Consider the following 20187-nt stretch of genomic DNA (forward strand, 5'->3'; position numbering starts at 1 on the left):
ACCCAACACTCACGCCCTGACCAATAAAGACATACAAAACAAGAGAAAACAGGTCAGGAACGTGACAGCTACGCTGTACCTTGACAGACAACTAACTCTGAGCACCAGCCCTGTAATCAAAGAGAGAATCTCAATGTGGTCTTATACCCCTTTTTAAACAGAAATGGGGCCACACACCTGCAACAATGATGTTCAGTGTCATTCAAGTGCCTATACTCAGACCCACTCACAAGCACCAACCTCATACAATCTCTAACCTTCAGGGCCCCTACTCACAAAGAGTCTCAGTCAGAGTTGTCCTGATATAGGGTCAGATTTCCCTTTTGATTATAATGACTGAGATTATTTGGACAGGAGGGACCTGATCCTAGATCAGCACTCCTACTGTGATACACTTTGTGACTACGGAGCACAGGACTGTGTGATCAAACACCTGATTCAAATAAGCAACTAATCATGATCCATTAGTTAAGCAGGTGTGAAATGCTCAGCTTCCCCATTTTTACCTAGTCATGTTATTTATAAGACATTATAAACTGGGTGGTTTGAGCCCTCAATTCTGTTTGGCTGAAAGCCATGGTATATCAGATCGTATGCCACGGGTATGACAAAATGTTTATTTTTACTGCTCTAATTTGCGTTGGTAACCAGTTTATAATAGCAATAAGGCACTTCGGGAGTTTGTGATATATGGCCAATATACCACGGCTAAGGGCTGTGTCCAGGCACTCCGCGTTGCGTCGTGCTTAAGAACAGCCCTTAGCTGTGGTATATTGGCCATATACCACACACCCTCGTTCCTTATTGCTTAAATAAGCACTTGTGAATCGTGACAGCTCAAGTGTCTTCTCTCATGTCTTTTCATAAATGTGAGAGTATGAACAATATGCCACAATAGTCCCAAATACGCAATGTGTTTCAAACACATATAGCCTACTGTACATGTTATAGCGAATGATGAGACATCCATTAACCTTTTGAAAGAATTTGACCCACCTTGGCATGATTCTACAAATCAGTCACGGTTTATTTACATTTCTGGTGACTACAATTGGCACTGTGATGATGATAATGATGACGCACGCTGACAGAATGACGTAGGTCAGTATTTTGCAAAGTCTGTTCCTTTTAATCTCTGCTTCTTTCTTCTTCAACAAGGAGTCGTAACCAGGTGTGTAGACATCCTCCAACCAAAAATCTAGATCCCGGGGTCCTTTTTCTTCTTCCTGAAACAAAAGGGAGCATTTTGAAAGTGTAACAACGACATCGCGACACTGTCATTATAGGTATGTAATAACATGTGACGACAGGTTATGACACATTTTTTCAATGACAATGGATAAAGCTACTTATAGCTTCACGACGCGTTAGTTATCATGAGCTGAAGTCGGCTGTTTATAAGCAGTTATAATGGTTTATGTCACATTAGATGTAATGATTATGACTGTTGCATGTAAGCATATCCACTTCAAGGAAGGTGTTAGCAAAAGAGATGTAACAGGCTATAAAGTAAAATACATGTATTTCAATGTAAGTTGTAAATAAAAAGTACTTTATACATTATACATGAGTAATAATCAGTATATTTTATTGTAATAATAGTAAAACAATAGCCTACATCATAAGTAAAACAGCACATCAAACTAGACATTGTGCATTATACAAATTTACAGTAATATTGTAAATGTTATACTGTACATTTGTAGTAATGGAGAAATGCACATACACTACCGTTCAAAAGTCACTTAGAAATGTCCTTGTTTTTGAAAGAAAAGCAAAAATTTTTGTGCAATAAAACATGAAATTGATTAGAAATACAGTGTAAACATTGTTAATGTTGTAAATGACTATTGTAGCTGGAACCGGCTGATTAAAAAAAAAAAATTGTTATGGAATATCTACATAAGCGTACAGAGGCCCATTATCAGCAACCATCACTCCTGTGTTCCAATGGCACATTGTGTTAGCTAATCCAAGTTTATAATTTTAAAAGGATAATTGATGATTAGAAAAACCTTTTGTAATTATGTTAGCACAGCTGAAAACTGTTGTTCTGATTTAAAGAAGCAATAAAACTGTCCTTCTTTAGATTAGTTGAGTATCTGGAGCATCAGCATTTGTGGGTTCGATTACAGGCTCAAAATGGCCAGAAACAAAGACTTTCTTCTGAAACTCGTCAGTTTATTCTTGTTCTGAGAAATGAAGGCTATTCCATGCGAGAAATTTCCAAGAAACTGAAGATCTGGTAAAACGCTGTATACTACTCCCTTCACAGAACAGCGCACACTGTCTCTAACCAGAATAGAAATAGACTCCGGGATGCTGGCCTTCTAGGCAGAGTTCCTCTGTCCAGTGTCTGTGTTCTTTGGCTCATCGTAATCTTTTATTTTTATTGGCCAGTCTGAGATATGGCTTTTTCTTTGCAACACTGCCTAGAAGGCCAGCATCCCAGAGTCGCCTCTTCACTGTTGACGTTGAGACTGGTGTTTTGCGGGTACTATTTAATGAAGCTGCCAGTTGAGGACTTGTGAAGTGTCTGTTTCTCAAACTAGACATTCTAATGTACTTGTCCTCTTAATCAGTTGTGCACCGGGGTCTCCCACTCCTCTTTCTATTCTGGTTACAGCCAGTTTGCGCTGTTCTGTGCATCGACACTTACCAGATTTCTATCAAACCATCGGCACATACCGGATTTCTGATTTCATTATGGAGACGGGAAAGAAACGAGTATGACTTATTGATCACTGCTCTGTGATTCAGCAATAAAGACAACATATCCCTCACTGCTCTGTGATTCAGCAATAAAGACAACATATCCCTCACTGCTCTGTGATTCAGCAATAAAAACAACATATCCCTCACTGCTCTGTGATTCAGCAATAAAAACAACATATCCCTCACTGCTCTGTGATTCAGCAATAATAACAACATATCCCTCACTGCTCTGTGATTCAGCAATAAAAAAAACATATCCCTCACTGCTCTGTGATTCAGCAATAAAGACAACATATCCCTCACTGCTCTGTGATTCAGCAATAATAACAACATATCCCTCACTGCTCTGTGATTCAGCAATAAAGACAACATATCCCTCACTGCTCTGTGATTCAGCAATAAAGACAACATATCCCTCACTGCTCTGTGATTCAGCAATAATAACAACATATCCCTCACTGCTCTGTGATTCAGCAATAATAACAACATATCCCTCACTGCTCTGTGATTCAACAATAAAAACAACATATCCCTCACTTCTCTGTGATTCAGCAATAATAACAACATATCCCTCACTGCTCTGTGATTCAGCAATAAAAACAACATATCCCTCACTGCTCTGTGATTCAACAATAAAAACAACATATCCCTCACTTCTCTGTGATTCAGCAATAATAACAACATATCCCTCACTTCTCTGTGATTCAACAATAAAGACAACATATCCCTCACTGCTCTGTGATTCAACAATAAAGACAACATATCCCTCACTGCTCTGTGATTCAGCAATAAAAACAACATATCCCTCACTGCTCTGTGATTCAACAATAAAGACAACATATCCCTCACTGCTCTGTGATTCAACAATAAAGACAACATATCCCTCACGTCTCTGTGATTCAGCAATAAAAACAACATATCCCTCACGTCTCTGATTCAGCAATAAAAAGGACAGCTTTGTATTATTTTTCACAGGGAAATAATTGGATGCTGTTACACTTGTCATCTTCATTGCAGAGCTGACTCCCTGCTGGCGATGTTGGAGGTGCCCGTTGAGAGTTTTTAATTTGATTTCGGCTAGCCTGTGCAGCATTGGTTTGGGTGACAGTCATAGTCCCTGACGTGTCCCACAGTGCCTTGGTTGGGGACTTTGAGGATGGTATATCAGCTGTCACTTGGCTGATTGGTTTGGTCAGGTGAAACATTAGCTGCCTGATGGAGTTACGATGGTGCTTTCTGTGGGAGTTTGCTCAAGGATACGTATCGCAGATAATCAGCTACCGCCGAGAGCAAACATCAAAGGGATAACAATTGGTGCTGTGAAGTTTGCCAGGCACTAGTAGTGTGTAGTTTTGGACTGTGGATGTGTATATGTAGCATTTAATACTGTCTGCATGGACTTGATCCCATGCTGTCACCTCCAGCTCTCCTTATTTTAAGGTCAACTTGCATGTAGCCTCCCATTATCAGCCTCTATGGTTCAGGAGACAGTTACTTCAGGTCTAAGAGAAGGAGACATCACTGCCAAATTTGCGATATCTTAACTTATTTTACTTGGCATATGTGACTTTGTGTGACAGTGACAAAGTCTGTATATCCAAAACATGCTCTATTTCCTGGAACTGATCTACTGTTGCTGATGTTATTGCAAATCTAAACCCGGTCTGTCTGTCTGTCTGTCTGTCTGTCTGTCTGTCTGTCTGTCTGTCTGTCTGTCTGTCTGTCTGTCTGTCTGTCTGTCTGTCTGTCTGTCTGTCTGTCTGTCTGTCTGTCTGTCTGTCTGTCTGTCTGTCTGTCTGTCTGTCTGCCTGCCTGCCTGCCTGCCTGCCTGCCTGCCTGCCTGCCTGCCTGCCTGCCTGCCTGCCTGTCTGTCTGTCTGTCTGTCTGTCTGTCTGTCTGTCTGTCTGTCTGTCTGTCTGTCTGTCTGTCTGTCTGTCTGTCTGTCTGTCTGTCTGTCTGTCTGTCTGTCTGTCTGCCTGCCTGCCTGCCTGCCTGCCTGCCTGTCTGTCTGTCTGTCTGTCTGTCCTGCCTGCCTGTCTGCCTGCCTGCCTGCCTGCCTGCCTGTCTGTCTGTCTGTCTGTCTGTCTGTCTGTCTGTCTGTCTGCCTGCCTGCCTGTCTGTCTGCCTGCCTGTCTGTCTGTCTGTCTGTCTGTCTGTCTGCCTCCCAGCCTGTCTCTGTCTGCCTTCCAGCCTGTCTGCCTTGCAGCCTGCCTTCCTGTCTGTCTGTCTGCCTGACTGCCTGTATGCCTGCCTGTGTCTGTCTGTCTTCCAGCCTGTCTGTCTACCTGTCTGATTGCCTGTCTGTCTGTATTCCTGCTTGTCTGCCTGTCTGCCTTCCTGCCTGTCTACCTGTCTGCCTGCCTGCCTTTAAAGTCTTCAATTTACCTTTAGATAGCCTGCCAGGTTGGAGTGGATTGAGTGTCTGTCAAACTCCTGGATGGTCCAGGAGGGTTTGGACTTCTGGTTCTCCCCCATGTCTATAGTCCTTATGTCTGTGTACAGAGGGTTCCTCTTGATCTTGGAATTCAAGGTGTGCGGCGTGATGTGCTTCTCCAGGTATCTGTCCACAAACACCACAGGGCTGCCCTCGGGGGACGGGGAAGGCCTAGTGTCACTCACAGTCCTACGTTCCCTCTGGGGGAGGAAAGAGATGGAGAGAGAGAGGGAAAAAGGGAATTGTCTTTATATATTACTTTGACTGTGGTAACAGTGTTTTTCCCTGTCCATTTTGGGATGTTACTAGGGGAAGCAAGGGGATACACACACTTTTGTTATGACTTTCTTTAAACCAGCTGTGCATAATGCATTTGTTGTGTCTTTCTATCACACCTAACAAAGTCTCAGTTGGCCAGCCTTGTTCGATGCAACAGCAGGCTGAAATAATGCTCCTACTCCCAGAGTGGATGCTTTATGCTTTGTCAGTTATAACATATCATGGCTCCTTATGACAGTATTCTTTAGTAAAGGCTATTCATGTATTCATACATGGCCCATAATGCATCCGTAATGCATATATATACACAGGTGATTCAAAGTCCCAATATTCCTGCATGTCTGTGTGTTCACCGCAAAAAACAGACGGCGGAATGATCCATCTTCTTCCCTTGTTTGAAGCAGCAATTAAATGATGGAGCGCTTGCGTTAGATCACGATGAAACGATTCACAGCCTTTCACTCATCAATTAATTGTGTAAAATGCAGAAAAGGAGATATGGACAGACTGAGAAACTGTGACCTTAACCAATTCTGATAAGCTCACTTGTTATTCTCATTGAACTCCAATGACTGACTCATTCCTGTTTGACTCATGATTCTACTGCAACCAGAAGCTGTGGTTAATTATGGAGCCATATTGACTTAAAAACAACAAAGATGGAGAGTTGGATATACATTTGAAAAAGAACGAATCCAGACTGAATCAATCAATTCACAGTTGTCTGCAACTCAAAAAGAATGTCAGTTTATTATGTGTAAACCCTTTGTGATCTTTGGCAAGCATGGTGATGGAACACTGATGCAATAACTCTTCACTATGACTATTCATTACTATTCATTGGAAAGTCAATAGCTGTCATTGTGTGCGTCACGAAAGTAACTTGGTCCTCTTATTTTAGTATATCTTTGTTTTACACACAAATAAAATAGGCCTATCTTTCATGTGTATTTTACTAGAACACTGTTACTTACAGAAAAGAGATCAATAAAATATTCCTTTTATTGAAATGATGGCAAGACAATAAGCATTTTAAATGACTCTTCAATTCAATTAGCCTAGTTAAACAGATTTTAAGCACCTCTGAGTTTGGCTTGAAGTATTCACCTAAATTGTTTGGATTACCTGAAGTGCAAGATTGTGAAATAAAGTGCTGTCCTTATAGTTAGACTTAAATTTGAGCCAGAGGTATTCACACCTTTACATACATACTGAATCTACATGACCGAGCCACTCCAAGCAGACAAGCCTTCCATTAGATATCATGTGAGTACCTGCCTTTAACAGTGAACGTCTACTAGACTTAAAGGACAGAGACACATGGCCTACCTGTTGATAGACTTGGTTACTCCACTGCCTCTGACCCGACAGAGCTGCCCCGACCTGGAACATTCCGTGGGTGGCCGGCAGCATCCCCACGTCCAGCTGAAATAACTTATCCGGGTGGTTGTTGTTGGGCAGAACCGATATGTCCATCGTAGGTCCTCTTTAGCCGGAGCTCTACAGGAGCTGAGACGCGTTCAACCAAGCATACGTTCACACACTGTTTGCCTTGTTGAACGCAATTCTGGTCCGTACACATGAGGCTACACACGGTGCCTCCATCAGATCAGGAATTATTGATGAGCCGCTATTTATGAGCAGGTGTCTTTTGCAGGGGTGTGTGTGTAACCCAACCTGACCTCTTGTGATGGGAACTAACCAACGGTACCAGGCAGCAGGGTGACATGGTACCCCAGGTAACAGACACCTGTACACCTGACTATTGTCTAATGCCAGGCTAATACAATGCTCTAAGGTGTGATATTTATATAAGTAAGTGTCTCCCAAACCTATACATTTAGTTGATCTATTCCAATAGGAGCTCAGCTGATTTACTCATTAACTGATCAACATTTATCAAGCCCTTGATTAGGCTGTAACTAGTACAGTACTGGGAAATTGCTATAAGTATCATAGGATATGCAAGACAATGCAAGATTTGTACAATGTAAGACTTTTTTCCTTAAGTAATAAACTGTAGTAGTCTTATTAAATCCACAGAAGTTATATCTCGGGTATTAATATGTTACAAAGTTTCACCATTTGAGGCAGACTCAGAATAAATGAAAGGTTTATATCCCTGATAGCAGACGACTGCTGGACAAATCTGGCACCGCAATGTTGAGCAAGGTCTGGCTTTATCATGGTAATTATCTGGTTTAGGCAACCAGACCCGGAACCAAAATTCTAAGTGGTATCTGGTAAGCTGTAACCTTGGGCCTGAATTTGAGACACAGTAATAAGTCGGGAATCTGTATAGTTCATTGTGTTCATTGACAGGCCTGATCTAGGAGCAACAATTAGTGGCCTGGTATGACTCAGTTGGTAAAAAATTAGGCTTACAATTTGTATTTATTTATATAGTTGTTTTGAGGACAACTTTTAGCCTTCAAGTAAAATCCAAGCAAATACAATATGACATGGAAACCATAGGAACAAACAAATAATGGAGAATCTATTTTATTATTTTCTCAGGAACATGATATGCAGGCAGTTTTTTCTCCTACACAACCGCAAGACATTACGAGACAACGCTACATACAGGTATGTAGGAGCCATTAAAAAATGACACGGTCTTACAGTGCTATAAAATGTCAATTTTAATTCAATTCAACGACACTCAACTTCAACTTGTTTTCAGCCAATGACAGAAGGTATAAACCAAGCAGTATTTTTTTTGCACCACGTGACGCCTAGACTGAGGGCTCATGGGAACCAGAGTAGGGTGAAGTTTCCCCTAGACGCTGATCTAGGGTCACTTTAGCATTTTTTTCTCCACTAATTCTTAAGGTCAGGGTTGAGGGGGGGGGGAAGTTGATCCTAGAGCTGTACCTAGGGGATACTTCACCCCAGAGCCAACCCATACCAGTGCAGCAGTACTTCAGTGTAAACATGTACAGTGTTTCTTAGTTCTACATTATCTCTATTCAAGTAGAGGGCCGTGGAGTGATACACTAGAAACAGTCATCGTTGTGTGAATAGCATGTACAGCAGATTGTTCTAGTGAAGCAGCTTGCTGTTCAGATGTTGTCGCTCTAACATTGACTTTAACATACAAGACAGCCGTGGGCTCATCCTGACGTACACAACCAAGGTAGGCCATACTGTACTAACTATTTGACGGAAAATATGAATGATAGTTTACTATATGACTAAATAATGTCCCTTTTTAGTGATTTTGAAACACATTTTGAAATATTGATACAGATCATGTGATTTTAAAATGGAGGATAATTTCCCTTTAGAAACTCTCCTGAAGACACTGAGATCCAAATCCTAACTTGGAGAGATCCGTGCGCGTAACTGGGATACATTCAGTTCGATTCAATGTTTGCTACTGAACTACATTTCCCCCAAACGATGCGCAGCGTTCCTGTAACAGCCTTTGAGGTATGTTTGCCCCCGTTTGGTGGGTGTGGCCTGATCAATATGGGTGTGGCCTGAGCAATATATGTGTGGGCCAATCAATATGGGTGTGACCTGATCAATATGTGTGCGACCATTTTTTTAAATCGCAAAACTTGTGCAGCACACACACACCATACAATCTCACACGACTGCGGGACGCAGGACAAACCTGGCCCCCGCAATGTCGAGCAAGGTCTGGCCTTATCATGGTAAAGATCTGGTTTAGGCAGCACACACACCATACACCGTTCTTCAACTGGTCGTTCAGTACAGTACCATTTCCGTTGAATTAAACGTTGAAGACCGCTATGTGACGTACTGAACACACGCCTGATGTCAATGTTAGATTTGAGGGAAAAGATGTGGGTCTTCAAGCTTTCCACACAATTGTTTCAGTCCCAACAGATCCTAAGGCAGCACCATTGTTAACATATGCATAGACATAGATTAATTCAGTAAATGTTACAATAAGGTATTTTCTCCAACTTTAAGCAAGCCTCGGCTATTTGGCAACACTTTATGTTTAAGCCTAGATCCCCAAAAGTTCACTCAAGTACACTAATTAGCACCACGTTACTACAAAGAGACATTTAAAGCTAAATAATAAGAATATATTTGCTGTCGTTACTAGAAGTGTCATCAATTATCCAAATCCCTCCAAAGCCACATTGTTGCTTACAGTGTTCGACATTAAGCCAAACATGTACAAAGCAAATGAAGCGCTGAATGTCCTAAACCCTAAAACATCATATCAATCAAACATAAGTGTCTTTGCAGCTGTAATGCTTTCAGTATTGCTTCTAAATGGACAGTATTGTGAATTCTGTTTGAAATAGATTAAACATACAGTACCATTTGTGTCTCTAAACACATTTTTGCTTAAACTTGACGAAGGACAAGAACGTCATTGTAATTACTCACGGCTGGAAGCCAAAGTCTCAGCAGTGGCTAATACCAAGCAGATAGCATGAAGTTCACCAATGCTGAAATAGATAGAAATGTTTGTGCTGGGCTAAAGAAGTAAACTTGAGGGAAAAAAACGGAAAGTCCAACACACTGATTATGCTCCCAAATAGCATCTTTTATCAGACAACGTTTCCATCCACAAGGATCTTTGTCAGGTTGTTTTGTAAGGTTGTTTTGTCAGGTTGTTTTTGTCAGGTTGTTTTGTCAGGTTGCTTTGTCAGGTTGTTTTGTCAGGTCGTTTTGTCAGGTCGTTTTGTCAGGTCGTTTTGTCAGGTTGTTTTGACCTGATGAAGATCCTTACAGATAGAAAGGTTGTCCGATAAACAGTGGTACTTGGGAGCATAAACAGTGGTACTTGGGAGCATAAACAGTGGTACTTGGGAGCATAAACAGTGGTACTTGGGAGGATAAACAGTAGAAGAAGAAGAAGAAACTGATAGGAAACCAGTAGACCTAGGTCCGATGGTACGCTTGATGAAGTTTGTAGTTTGCACTTTTGGCACTATTGCATTGGTTACATTATACGGGGTTAACAAAATTTATGGAAACTACAAGTGGTATACCTTGATGGATTTTGTCTGATCTTCAATGTGATATTAATGAAGATAAATCAGGAAAAAAATACAGAATGGAAAATAGTAAGACATTTACAAAATATTAGCATGAATTAACATGATTAAAAACAAAAACTTCTCCAAAAACACCAAAGAGTTGGATCCTTATGTAGATCTACAGTATATCAGCTCAACGGATCTCAGGTGAAGGCTGGTCAACAATTACACCCTCAAAAGAGATGTGCTTAGACCGACTCAATACCAATAACATGACATAGTATCGACTCAATACCAATAACATGACATAGTATCGACTCAATACCAATACCATGACATAGTATCGACTCAATACCAATAACATGATATAGTATCGACTCAATACCAATAACATGACATAGTATCGACTCAATACCAATAACATGACATAGTATCGACTCAATACCAATAACATGACATAGTATCGACTCAATACCAATAACATGACATTGTATGGACTCAATACCAATAACATGACATAGTATGGACTCAATACCAATAACACAACGTACTAATGACACATTTACAGTGCTTATAATCTACCGCTGGTTAGGTTGAAACAGGTGTGTTCTGTCCATCCCACGTGTTGGAATAAGTGCACTTGATATACATAAATAGGATTTGACACCTAAGTTCGCCCCTGGAAGGAGGGGGCGAGGGGGCGAGGGGAGGGTCAACTCCTCTGCTGCATCTTCTGTGCGTAAAAGTCCCGGCAAGTTTCACAGCAGCGTTGATACCAGCGCATGTCTTGGCAGAGGTTCTTCTCGCGGATGACTTTGCAGTAAACCGGCCACTGGTCCCGTAAACACTTGAACGTCAGGGCAGCTACGGAGGATGAAAGGAGAGATTCAGTTTGACATAGTGCACAGTTTCCTAATCCTGGTCCTGGGGATCCAAAATGGTGAACATTTTTGTTCCAGCCTAGCAGTAACCCACTTGATTCAACTCATCATCAAGCCTGTGATTGGTTGAAATGGGTGTGTTAGTGCAGAGGACCAGGATTAGGAAACATCCATGTACTGTAACACCTATACATGTGAATACAATAAGTTTTGTTGTTGCATGCAGTTTTAACTGAATAACAGATGAACATGGCTTTTTATCAAATGGTTATTCCAGTGCATCACCAATAGGTGGCAGTATTATACACATTTCACATTTACTTTTCTTTGTACTGATTCAAATTTGCATTCATTGGAGATTAAAAAAAAATATAAATCCAAATCTATCATGTAAAACAGAGATTATATTGAAAGTCCAGTTGCCACATTGTAATTTCAGGGCTGTCAAAAAGAATGGGTGTTATAGTAGCAAATTATTAGCCACACCTAAACACACAATGACTAAAAGATGATGGCAGAAGCAGATTATTGCACATTCCCACAGACTCAAGCAGTCCTATATTGTCCAAAAACTTCCAAATAGTGTCTCTCTCTCTCTCTCTGTCTCTCTCTCTGTCTCACTCTCTGTCTCTCTCTCCAGTAAAATCTGTCCTCAGTCCATTAACACCCGTTTACACGAGAGCAGAGTTCTCAAGAAGACGCAAGGTCACGAGGATAACCTTGTTTCATTTGTGTTTCGGGGCTGTTGGGTAGGGGAGTCAGCACTCTGCAACACACACTACTCTGTCACACAATCAACAAAACATTATATTATGACCGTTCCATCGCATTCCATTTGCATCGGCAGCATTCTGAATAAACTCAGCTCTCGGGGGCATAGACACTGTGTTGACATATTTTCTTGAAGCGAACAGGCCTTGGTAATGAAGGCAGGAGTTGTAAACATCCCTCTTTGCCAATGAGACGTTGCGATGGGACCACCAACGCTGGTTGATTCCCCAAATGGCATTCTATCCCCTATGTAGTGCACTACTTTTGACCAGGGCTCATGCGGTAGTGCACTACGTAGGGAATAGGGTGCCGTTTGGGACTGCCATGGGTCTCTATCTACCTCGGGAACGTTCCAGAGGCGGCTAAAGAGGGCTGCCACTTCCTGGATGGTGTCTCATATGGCACCCTGTTCCCTAGTGCATTACAGACCCCTATGGGCCCCGGTCAAAAGTAATTCACTACATAGGGAATAGGGTGCCATTTGAGACGTAACTTTCTCTTGATGGCGTTCTGCTGTTTTTGAGATGGCGTGAAGTCTCCACCAAGGCAAACACAACGGAACACAACACCCGTGGCTGGGGTGGGATTAGTGGGAACGCCATGGCGACAGACAGTAAAACAACTCACACCTCTTCATTCTTCTGCCTCCCGACATCTGAGTCATCCTTTTGGCTTCATAGGAAAAGTCTGAGTCATATTTTTGGCTTCATGGGAAATTCAACTGCTAAGTCTAGTTTGGTGCTGCGCGGCTGAGCCCATTGTTATTGCGACTGATACACAGTAGTAGAGGTGTAACAGTGTTTTTATTAGTGGTACGGGATACACATGGTATACACCGTTCAATGAAATGCTTACTTGCAGGTTCCTTCTGGACAATGCAACAACAATAAGAAACAATAATAATACCATATTTTTAATTTGTTTTATTTAAAATAAGAATATAAACAAAGTAAATGACTCAGTAGAATATATATATATTTAGTTTTTTGCATTGTAGATAAAAATTGTCTTCACCAACCACTGGAGGACCTTACGGTCGTGGACAGAGAAATTCTCGTACCAGGCTGTGATGCAACCGGTCAGGACACTCTCAATGGTGCAGGGGTAGTATTTGGAGAGGATCCGGGGCGGAATGATGAATTTCTTCAGCTGACTTATGAAGTAGAGACGCTGTTGAGCCATCTTGACAAGAGTGGTGGTGGTGTTGGTCCATGTCAAGTCCTCTGTGATGTGGACGCAGAGGAACTTAAAACTGTTGACTCTCTACTGCAGTTCCGTTGATGTGGATCTGTGCATGTTCCCTCTGCTTCCTCCCTATAGTCTCACTCGTCTTGGTTGGTTATCAGGACTACAACCGTGGTGTCGTCAGCAAACGTGATGATGGAGTTGGTGTCGTGCAAAGCCAACAGAGAGTACAGCAGAGGACTGAGGACACACCCCTGGGGGGCCCCTGTGTTAAGAGATTGTTGCCAATCCTCACAGCCTGTAGTCTGCCCGTCAGGCAGTCCAAGACCCAGTTGCAGAGGGTGCTGTACAGAACATGACCAGCCTCTCGAAGCACTTCACGATTATTGTGGCGATAGTCATTTGAGCATGTCACCTTCTTTTTCTTGGGCACTGGGACTATGATGGTGTCCTTGAAGCAAGTGGGGTATACAGCCCGGGACAGGGATAGGTTGAAGATGTCTGAAAAGACGCCCACCAGCTGGTCAACACACACTCTGAGGACGTGGCCAGGGTTGCCATCTGGGCCGACGGCTTTGTGAGCATTCACTCTTTTGTGAGTTTTTCCTCACGTCAGCCTCGGAGAGCGAAAGCACCTAGTCGTCTGGAACAGCGAGAGTCCTCCTGGATGGCTCGGTATTGTCTACCTTTGTAGTCTGTAGTTGCCACATGCGTTGCGGGTCTGAATTGTCGAACCTCAATTAAAAGTTTGAGTCTGTATTGTCTTTCTGTTTATCATGTACGCATCGCGCACCGCCGAGTCATCGGGATTCGTTCTACTGACATTGAACGCTGCAATACAGGCTCTCAGCATGGTACAGATTTCTCCGTTCATCCAGGGTTTTTGGTTGGGGTATGTCCGGATTGTTATTGTGGGTACAACATCATCAACACATTTTCTAATGAAGCCTGTGACTGATGTTGTACACTGAGTGTACAAAAGGGCACCTGCTCTGTCCATGACATAAACTAACCAGGTGAATCCAGGTGAAAGCTATGATCTCAAATATTATTATTATTTTTTTTTTAAATGCACACCTTTTCTCCCCAATTTCATGGTATCCAATTGGTAGTTACAGTCCTGTCCCATCGCTGCAACTCCCGTACGGACTTGGGAGAGGCGAAGGTTGAGAGCCGTGGGTCCTCTGAAACACAACCCAGTCAAGCCACACTGCTTCTTGATACAACACCCGCTTAACCCCGCAGCCAGCCGCACCAATGTGTCAGAGGAAACACCGTACACCTGGCAACCGTGTCAGCGTGCATTGCCCCCAGCCCGCCAAAGGAGTTGCTAGTGCGCGATGGGACAAGAACATCCCTGCCGGCCAAACCCTCCCCTAACCTGGACGACGCTGGGCCAATTGTGCGCCGCCCCATGGGTCTCCCGGTCGCGGCCGGCTGCGACAGAGCCTGGACTCGAACCATCTCTAGTGGCACAGCTAGCACTGCCATGCAGCGTCTTAGACCAGTGCCACTCGGGAGGCCCCATGATCCCTTATTGATGTCAATTGTTAAATCCACTTCAATCAGTGTAGATGAAGGGCAGGTTAATGAAGGATTTTTTAAGCCTTGAGACAATTGAGACATGGATTGTGTATGTGTGCCATTCAGAGGGTGAATGGGCAAGACAAAAGATTTAAGTGCCTTTGAACAGGGTATGGTAATAGGTGCCAGGTGCACTGGTTTGTGTTAAGAACTGCACCGCTGCTGGGTTTTCACGCTCAACAGTTTCCTCTGTGTATCAAGAATGATCTACCACCCAAAGGACATCCAGCCAACTTGACAACTGTGGGAAGCATTGTAGTCAACATGGGCCAGCATCCCTGTGGAACGATTTTGACAACTTATAGAGTCCATGCTTCATGAAATTGAGACTGTTCTGAGGGGGGGAGGTGTCTTAAAGTAATGATGGACTGTCGTTTCTCTTTGCTTATTTGAGCTGTTCTTGCCATAATATGGACTTGGTCTTTTACCAAATAGGGCTATCTTCTGTATACCACCCCTACCTTGTCACAACACAACTGATTGACTCAAATGCATTAAGAAGGAAAGAAATTCCACAAATTAACTTTTTAACAAGGCACACCTGTTAATTGAAATGCATTCCAGGTGACTACCTCATGCAGCTGGTTGAGAGAATGCCAAGAGTGTGCAAAGCTGTCATCAAGGCAAAAGGTGGCTATGAAGAATCTCAAATAGAAAATATATTTTGATTTGTTTAACACTTTCTTTGGTTACTACATGATTCCATATGTGTTATTTCATAGTTTTGATGTCTTCACTATTATTCTACAATGTAGAAAATAGTAAAAAATAAAGAAAAAAACCCTTGAATGAGTAGGTGTGTCCACACTTTTGACTGGTACTGTAGTTCTATCATTATTCTCAAAACAGCATTGAGTCTGCCTCCTCTGTCCAGCACTTCACTATTCTGTGTTGATGGTTCCCTCTTGAGTTGCTGCTTGTAGGCGGGAAGTAGGAACAGAGAGACGTTATCTGATTGTATGCAAAAACAGTGATAGAATTAGTTGCTATTGACTGCATGGTAATATGTATGTCAGTGGTATTGGTCCTATATCCATGACAACTGTGTGGATTGTGGGCTAGCCTTGTGTCTAAGCATGTTTTCATAGTATTTTTGTTTTATTTTATACTTTGTAGCCCTAATCTCACATTGAACAGACTATTGAGCAGACAATTGTCTGTTTTTTTCCCTTCAATCTCTATTGTACCATTATACAGATTCAATTGACTGTACATTGTACTCCAACAGACGTATGTCTGTTCTAAATAGAATGGATAAACAGGAAATATGTAAAAAATGAATGGGAGTGAATAAAAAATAATACACAAAAAATGAATGCAAGAGAGGCTTGAGGCACAAACGTTCATATTTTCCAGATTCCTGGAGGAGCTTAGCATTACCAGCTGTGAAGGTTTTAGGGGGGGGGGGGGGCAGAGCTGCTACCCTGGTGCGTACCACAGACATCCCTCCCTCCAGCTGCATCTCTGCTCGGAACGAGAACGTGAGCCGGCGTACACTAATTATAAACATCATGCCATATATCCGCCCGGCCTCAGCCCAACCTCAAACTCAGCAACCCCAGCCTCAGCCCCAGTCTCAACCTCGGCTAGCCTCATTCTCAACCTCAGCAGAATCAGCCTCAGCCCCAGAATCAACCTCAGCAGCCTCATTCTCAACCTCAGCAGAATCAGCCTCAGCCCCAGAATCAACCTCAGCAGCCTCATTCTCAACCTCAGCAGAATCAGCCCCAGTCTCAACCTCAGCAGCCTCATTCTCAACCTCAGCAGAATCAGCCCCAGCTTCAGCAACTCTTCCCCAGCTGCAATTTATGATCAACTATGCGCACTCTTCCCAGAAGGCTCAACATTTTCGAACGCCGTCATCTGGTACCATCCAGCCCATAAACACAGTGATTGCATCCTAAATGGCACTCTATTCCCTATGTAGTGCACTACTTTTGACCAGAGCCCTATTCCCTATTTAGTTCACTACTTATGACCAGGGCCCATAGGGACACACCCAGGGACGAGTGGGCAGAAGGGTTGGTGGAACGTGTAAACTGTGAAATTCACTGCAGGCTTTACATTTTTTTTTTTTTAATGGCACTTGTGTCTGGGGTCAACGGAGGTCGTTGAGTGGTGTGTCTGGCATGCTTGTGAATAGGCGGTATTATACAACACAGCATAATCCCACAGCTTGAGGCCGCACATAATATTTTTAATGAAGTCATCAAAACATGGCACATTTAGATTGCCGGGGCCCTCCGCCTTGCTGGGGAAGTGGTGGGCCAAACTTTCCACATCAACGCTCGCCAATTAATGGGTTTTGAACTGACTCGGGAATGAGCTCGAGATACTTTGAGGATACTTTTTTGGAAACCCTACACAGCGCGATGAGCCCGTTGTGCGCGAGACGGATGATGTATCTAATGGATTCGTACCGTACTCAAATAATGAGACAGAACAACCCTTGGGAACTTTCGATGAACTTGGGAAACTACGATAGGTAAGGGATCTGGAATGGTGATACAAGCTGTGTCTGGAGAACAGTTATTGTAAGTAGTAGAAACAACAGGACTTCATTATTATTAGGTATTTATTATTATTTTATTATATTAATCTATAGATTAATTATTATCAGGATCGATCTATAGCTGAATATAGAGCTCAACTCTTGTCTTTTCTCGGCGTGTCTTAAACCCATGCAAGCATCAAGTGAGTTCTGGCCTTCTGTGATATTCAATCTATGTTAACTTTAAGAATAAACTGTGTTGATAAAACCCTGACTCTGAAAAGAAAGGGCAATTCTCCAATTCATTTTCTGAATAACATTTGGGAACTGAATTGGAATGGATCCCTACCCTGTTAAACATGAACTCGGGAGGTGGTGACAGTGATGACAAGTTGCGTGATACTCACCCAGGCGTGGCGAGGTGATGGTGTTGACGTTGATCCTCTCGTTGCACGCCTGCTGCTGACATGGCCGGTACGCCGCTGGCTTCTCCGACGAGAAGCACTCGTTGCCGTGGCGCCCGGTGATCTTGTGCATGCACTGGATAACCCGGGACTGCATGCTTTTACCACAGGTGACCGAGCACTGTCAACACCATAACACACAGCATAAGATTATGTCAGTGGCCATAATGTTAAATACAATGCAAAATATAATAATAATAATATATTTACTTTTTGTTATGAGCTCATACTGATGAGTTAGGAACTCCCCTCAGCTGGTTGTCTAGGTCTCAATTGATGAGTTAGGAACTCCCCTCACCTGGTTGTCAAGGTCTCAATTGATGAGTTAGGAACTCCCCTCACCTGGTTGTCTAGGTCTCAGTTGATGAGTTAGGAACTCCCCTCACCTGGTTGTCTAGGTCTTAATTGATGAGGTAGGAACTCCCCTCACCTGGTTGTCTCAGTTGATGAGTTAGGAACTCCCCTCACCTGGTTGTCTAGGTCTCAGTTGATGAGTTAGGAACTCCCCTCACCTGGTTGTCTAGATCTTAATTGATGAGTTAGGAACTCCCCTCAGCTTGGTTGTCTAGGTCTTAATTGATGAGTTAGGAACTCCCCTCAGCTGGTTGTCTAGGTCTTAATTGATGAGTTAGGAACTCCCCTCAGCTGGTTGTCTAGGTCTTAATTGATGAGTTAGGAACTCCCCTCACCTGGTTGTCTAGTTCCTAATTGATGAGTTAGGAACTCCCCTCACCTGGTTGTCTAGGTCTTAATTGATGAGTTAGGAACTCCCCTCACCTGGTTGTCAAGGTCTTAATTGATGAGTTAGGAACTCCCCTCACCTGGTTGTCTAGATCTTAATTGAAGAGTTAGGAACTCCCCTCACCTGGTTGTCTCGGTCTTAATTGATGAGTTAGGAACTCCCCTCACCTGGTTTTCAAGGTCTTAATTGATGAGTTAGGAACTCCCCTCACCTGGTTGTCTAGGTCTTAATTGGTGAGTTAGGAACTCCCCTCACCTGGTTGTCTAGGTCTTAATTGGTGATTTAGGAACTCCCCTCACCTGGTTGTCTAGGTCTTAATTGATGAGTTAGGAACTCCCCTCAGCTGGTTGTCTAGGTCTTAAATGATGAGTTAGGAACTCCCCTCACCTGGTTGTCAAGGTCTTAATTGATGAGTTAGGAACTCCCCTCACCTGGTTGTCTAGGTCTCAGTTGATGAGTTAGGAACTCCCCTCATCTGGTTGTCTAGGTCTTAATTGGTGAGTTAGGAACTCCCCTCACCTGGTTGTCTAGGTCTTAATTGATGAGTTAGGAACTCCCCTCACCTGGTTGTCTAGGTCTTAATTTGACACATTGAAAGGAAATAAAAGCAGACACTCCTGCCCTTCATGGAATGAGTTTGACCATGATATGATATCCGTTTGATTACGAAAGCATTATGACTTTTGACCTCATGTTAAGTGTCACCTACCACAGCCCCTGGTCCGTGCCCCAGTATGTGGCTGTATGTATGAGTGATCCATATAATGAGCTTGCATCACTCACTTGGGCCAAGCCAAAAGTCTCTGAGGTGAAAGACCTGCCAAGGCATGAGTGGAACACCGGCTTCAGCGATTGGCTGCGGCCAGCCCGAGCTGTTTCCGTGGTCGACTGCTGTTCGCCAAAACACAGAGATACTCAGGCCTAAATATGTCCAACCCGGCAGAGACAGAGTGAATTTATACAGGAGGCGCTGCGATGAATAGTGGCAGAGCCAGATTAATATAGTCTTGTAATCCCTTCTCCAATGTCTTTTTTAAAAACAGCTTTCTAGACATTCAAAGAAGTGGGGGTTGGAGAGATGGAGTCCGTCCGCTTTCAACTCGAGGCTTTTTCGACATGAGCTAACTTCGTAATGCATTTATGTGGAGGTGAGTGTTTAAATAACAGACAGCTGTTGTGACTAGAACAGCATGTTGGGGATCAGGCATGTCTGAACGGGGCGAGCGGGGAGAGAAAAGCCTCGGCGGCGCTCCTATTCACCCGATACATTAGTCTGCTTTAGCCATACCGAGACTCGGGAAGATGGCAAATACATCTCAGGGTTTGGCAGTGATATGACAGAGCACTCTCCATGACAATTTGTAGATTTCCAGATTTCCACACAGAGAGAGAGAAAGAGAGAGAGAGAGATCTAGACAGAGATCTAGACGTGGAATACAACAATGCAACAGACAGGAAATAATCAAATACCGCTTTTCAAAAAGTCAAAGTAAGCCCATGTATTTATATAAGGATAGATTTAGTTAAAAATATTTTATAGATGTGATTGAGTTCATTCCCATGTATTTACTGTACGGCTACAGTAGGCTGTGAACATGTTATAACGACTATGTCAAGTCATCTAGGGGTATTTTTATTAGCATTACCACAAATGATGTGGTTTATAGTCACATA

The 20187-nt window shown here is 42.9% G+C and overlaps 2 protein-coding genes across 2 annotated transcripts in view; both read right to left on the reverse strand.

Moving 5' to 3' along the window:
* Positions 1–1006: 1006 nt before the first annotated feature.
* On the reverse strand, positions 1007–7155 carry LOC139544377 (major intrinsically disordered NOTCH2-binding receptor 1-like). The gene is made up of 3 exons (XM_071351402.1): positions 6758–7155; positions 5101–5349; positions 1007–1226 (listed from the first exon to the last, which is right to left on the reverse strand). Exons 1-3 carry the CDS (start codon positions 6902–6904, stop codon positions 1020–1022), a joined length of 603 nt encoding a protein of 200 aa, XP_071207503.1. The 5' UTR covers positions 6905–7155; the 3' UTR covers positions 1007–1019.
* A 759-nt stretch (positions 7156–7914) lies between these two features.
* LOC139544378 (A disintegrin and metalloproteinase with thrombospondin motifs 19-like) overlaps positions 7915–20187 on the reverse strand; it is a 113131-nt gene continuing 100858 nt past the window's right edge. The window contains exons 22-23 of the mRNA XM_071351403.1: positions 17715–17892; positions 7915–11259 (exon numbers count right to left, since the gene is read on the reverse strand). Of these exons, the coding sequence (XP_071207504.1) occupies positions 11108–11259; positions 17715–17892 (330 nt within the window). The 3' untranslated portion in view covers positions 7915–11107. The remainder of the gene's footprint in view (positions 11260–17714; positions 17893–20187) is intronic.

The sequence above is a fragment of the Salvelinus alpinus genome, chromosome 18 (assembly GCF_045679555.1).
Source record: "Salvelinus alpinus chromosome 18, SLU_Salpinus.1, whole genome shotgun sequence".
Classification (NCBI taxonomy): domain Eukaryota; kingdom Metazoa; phylum Chordata; class Actinopteri; order Salmoniformes; family Salmonidae; genus Salvelinus; species Salvelinus alpinus.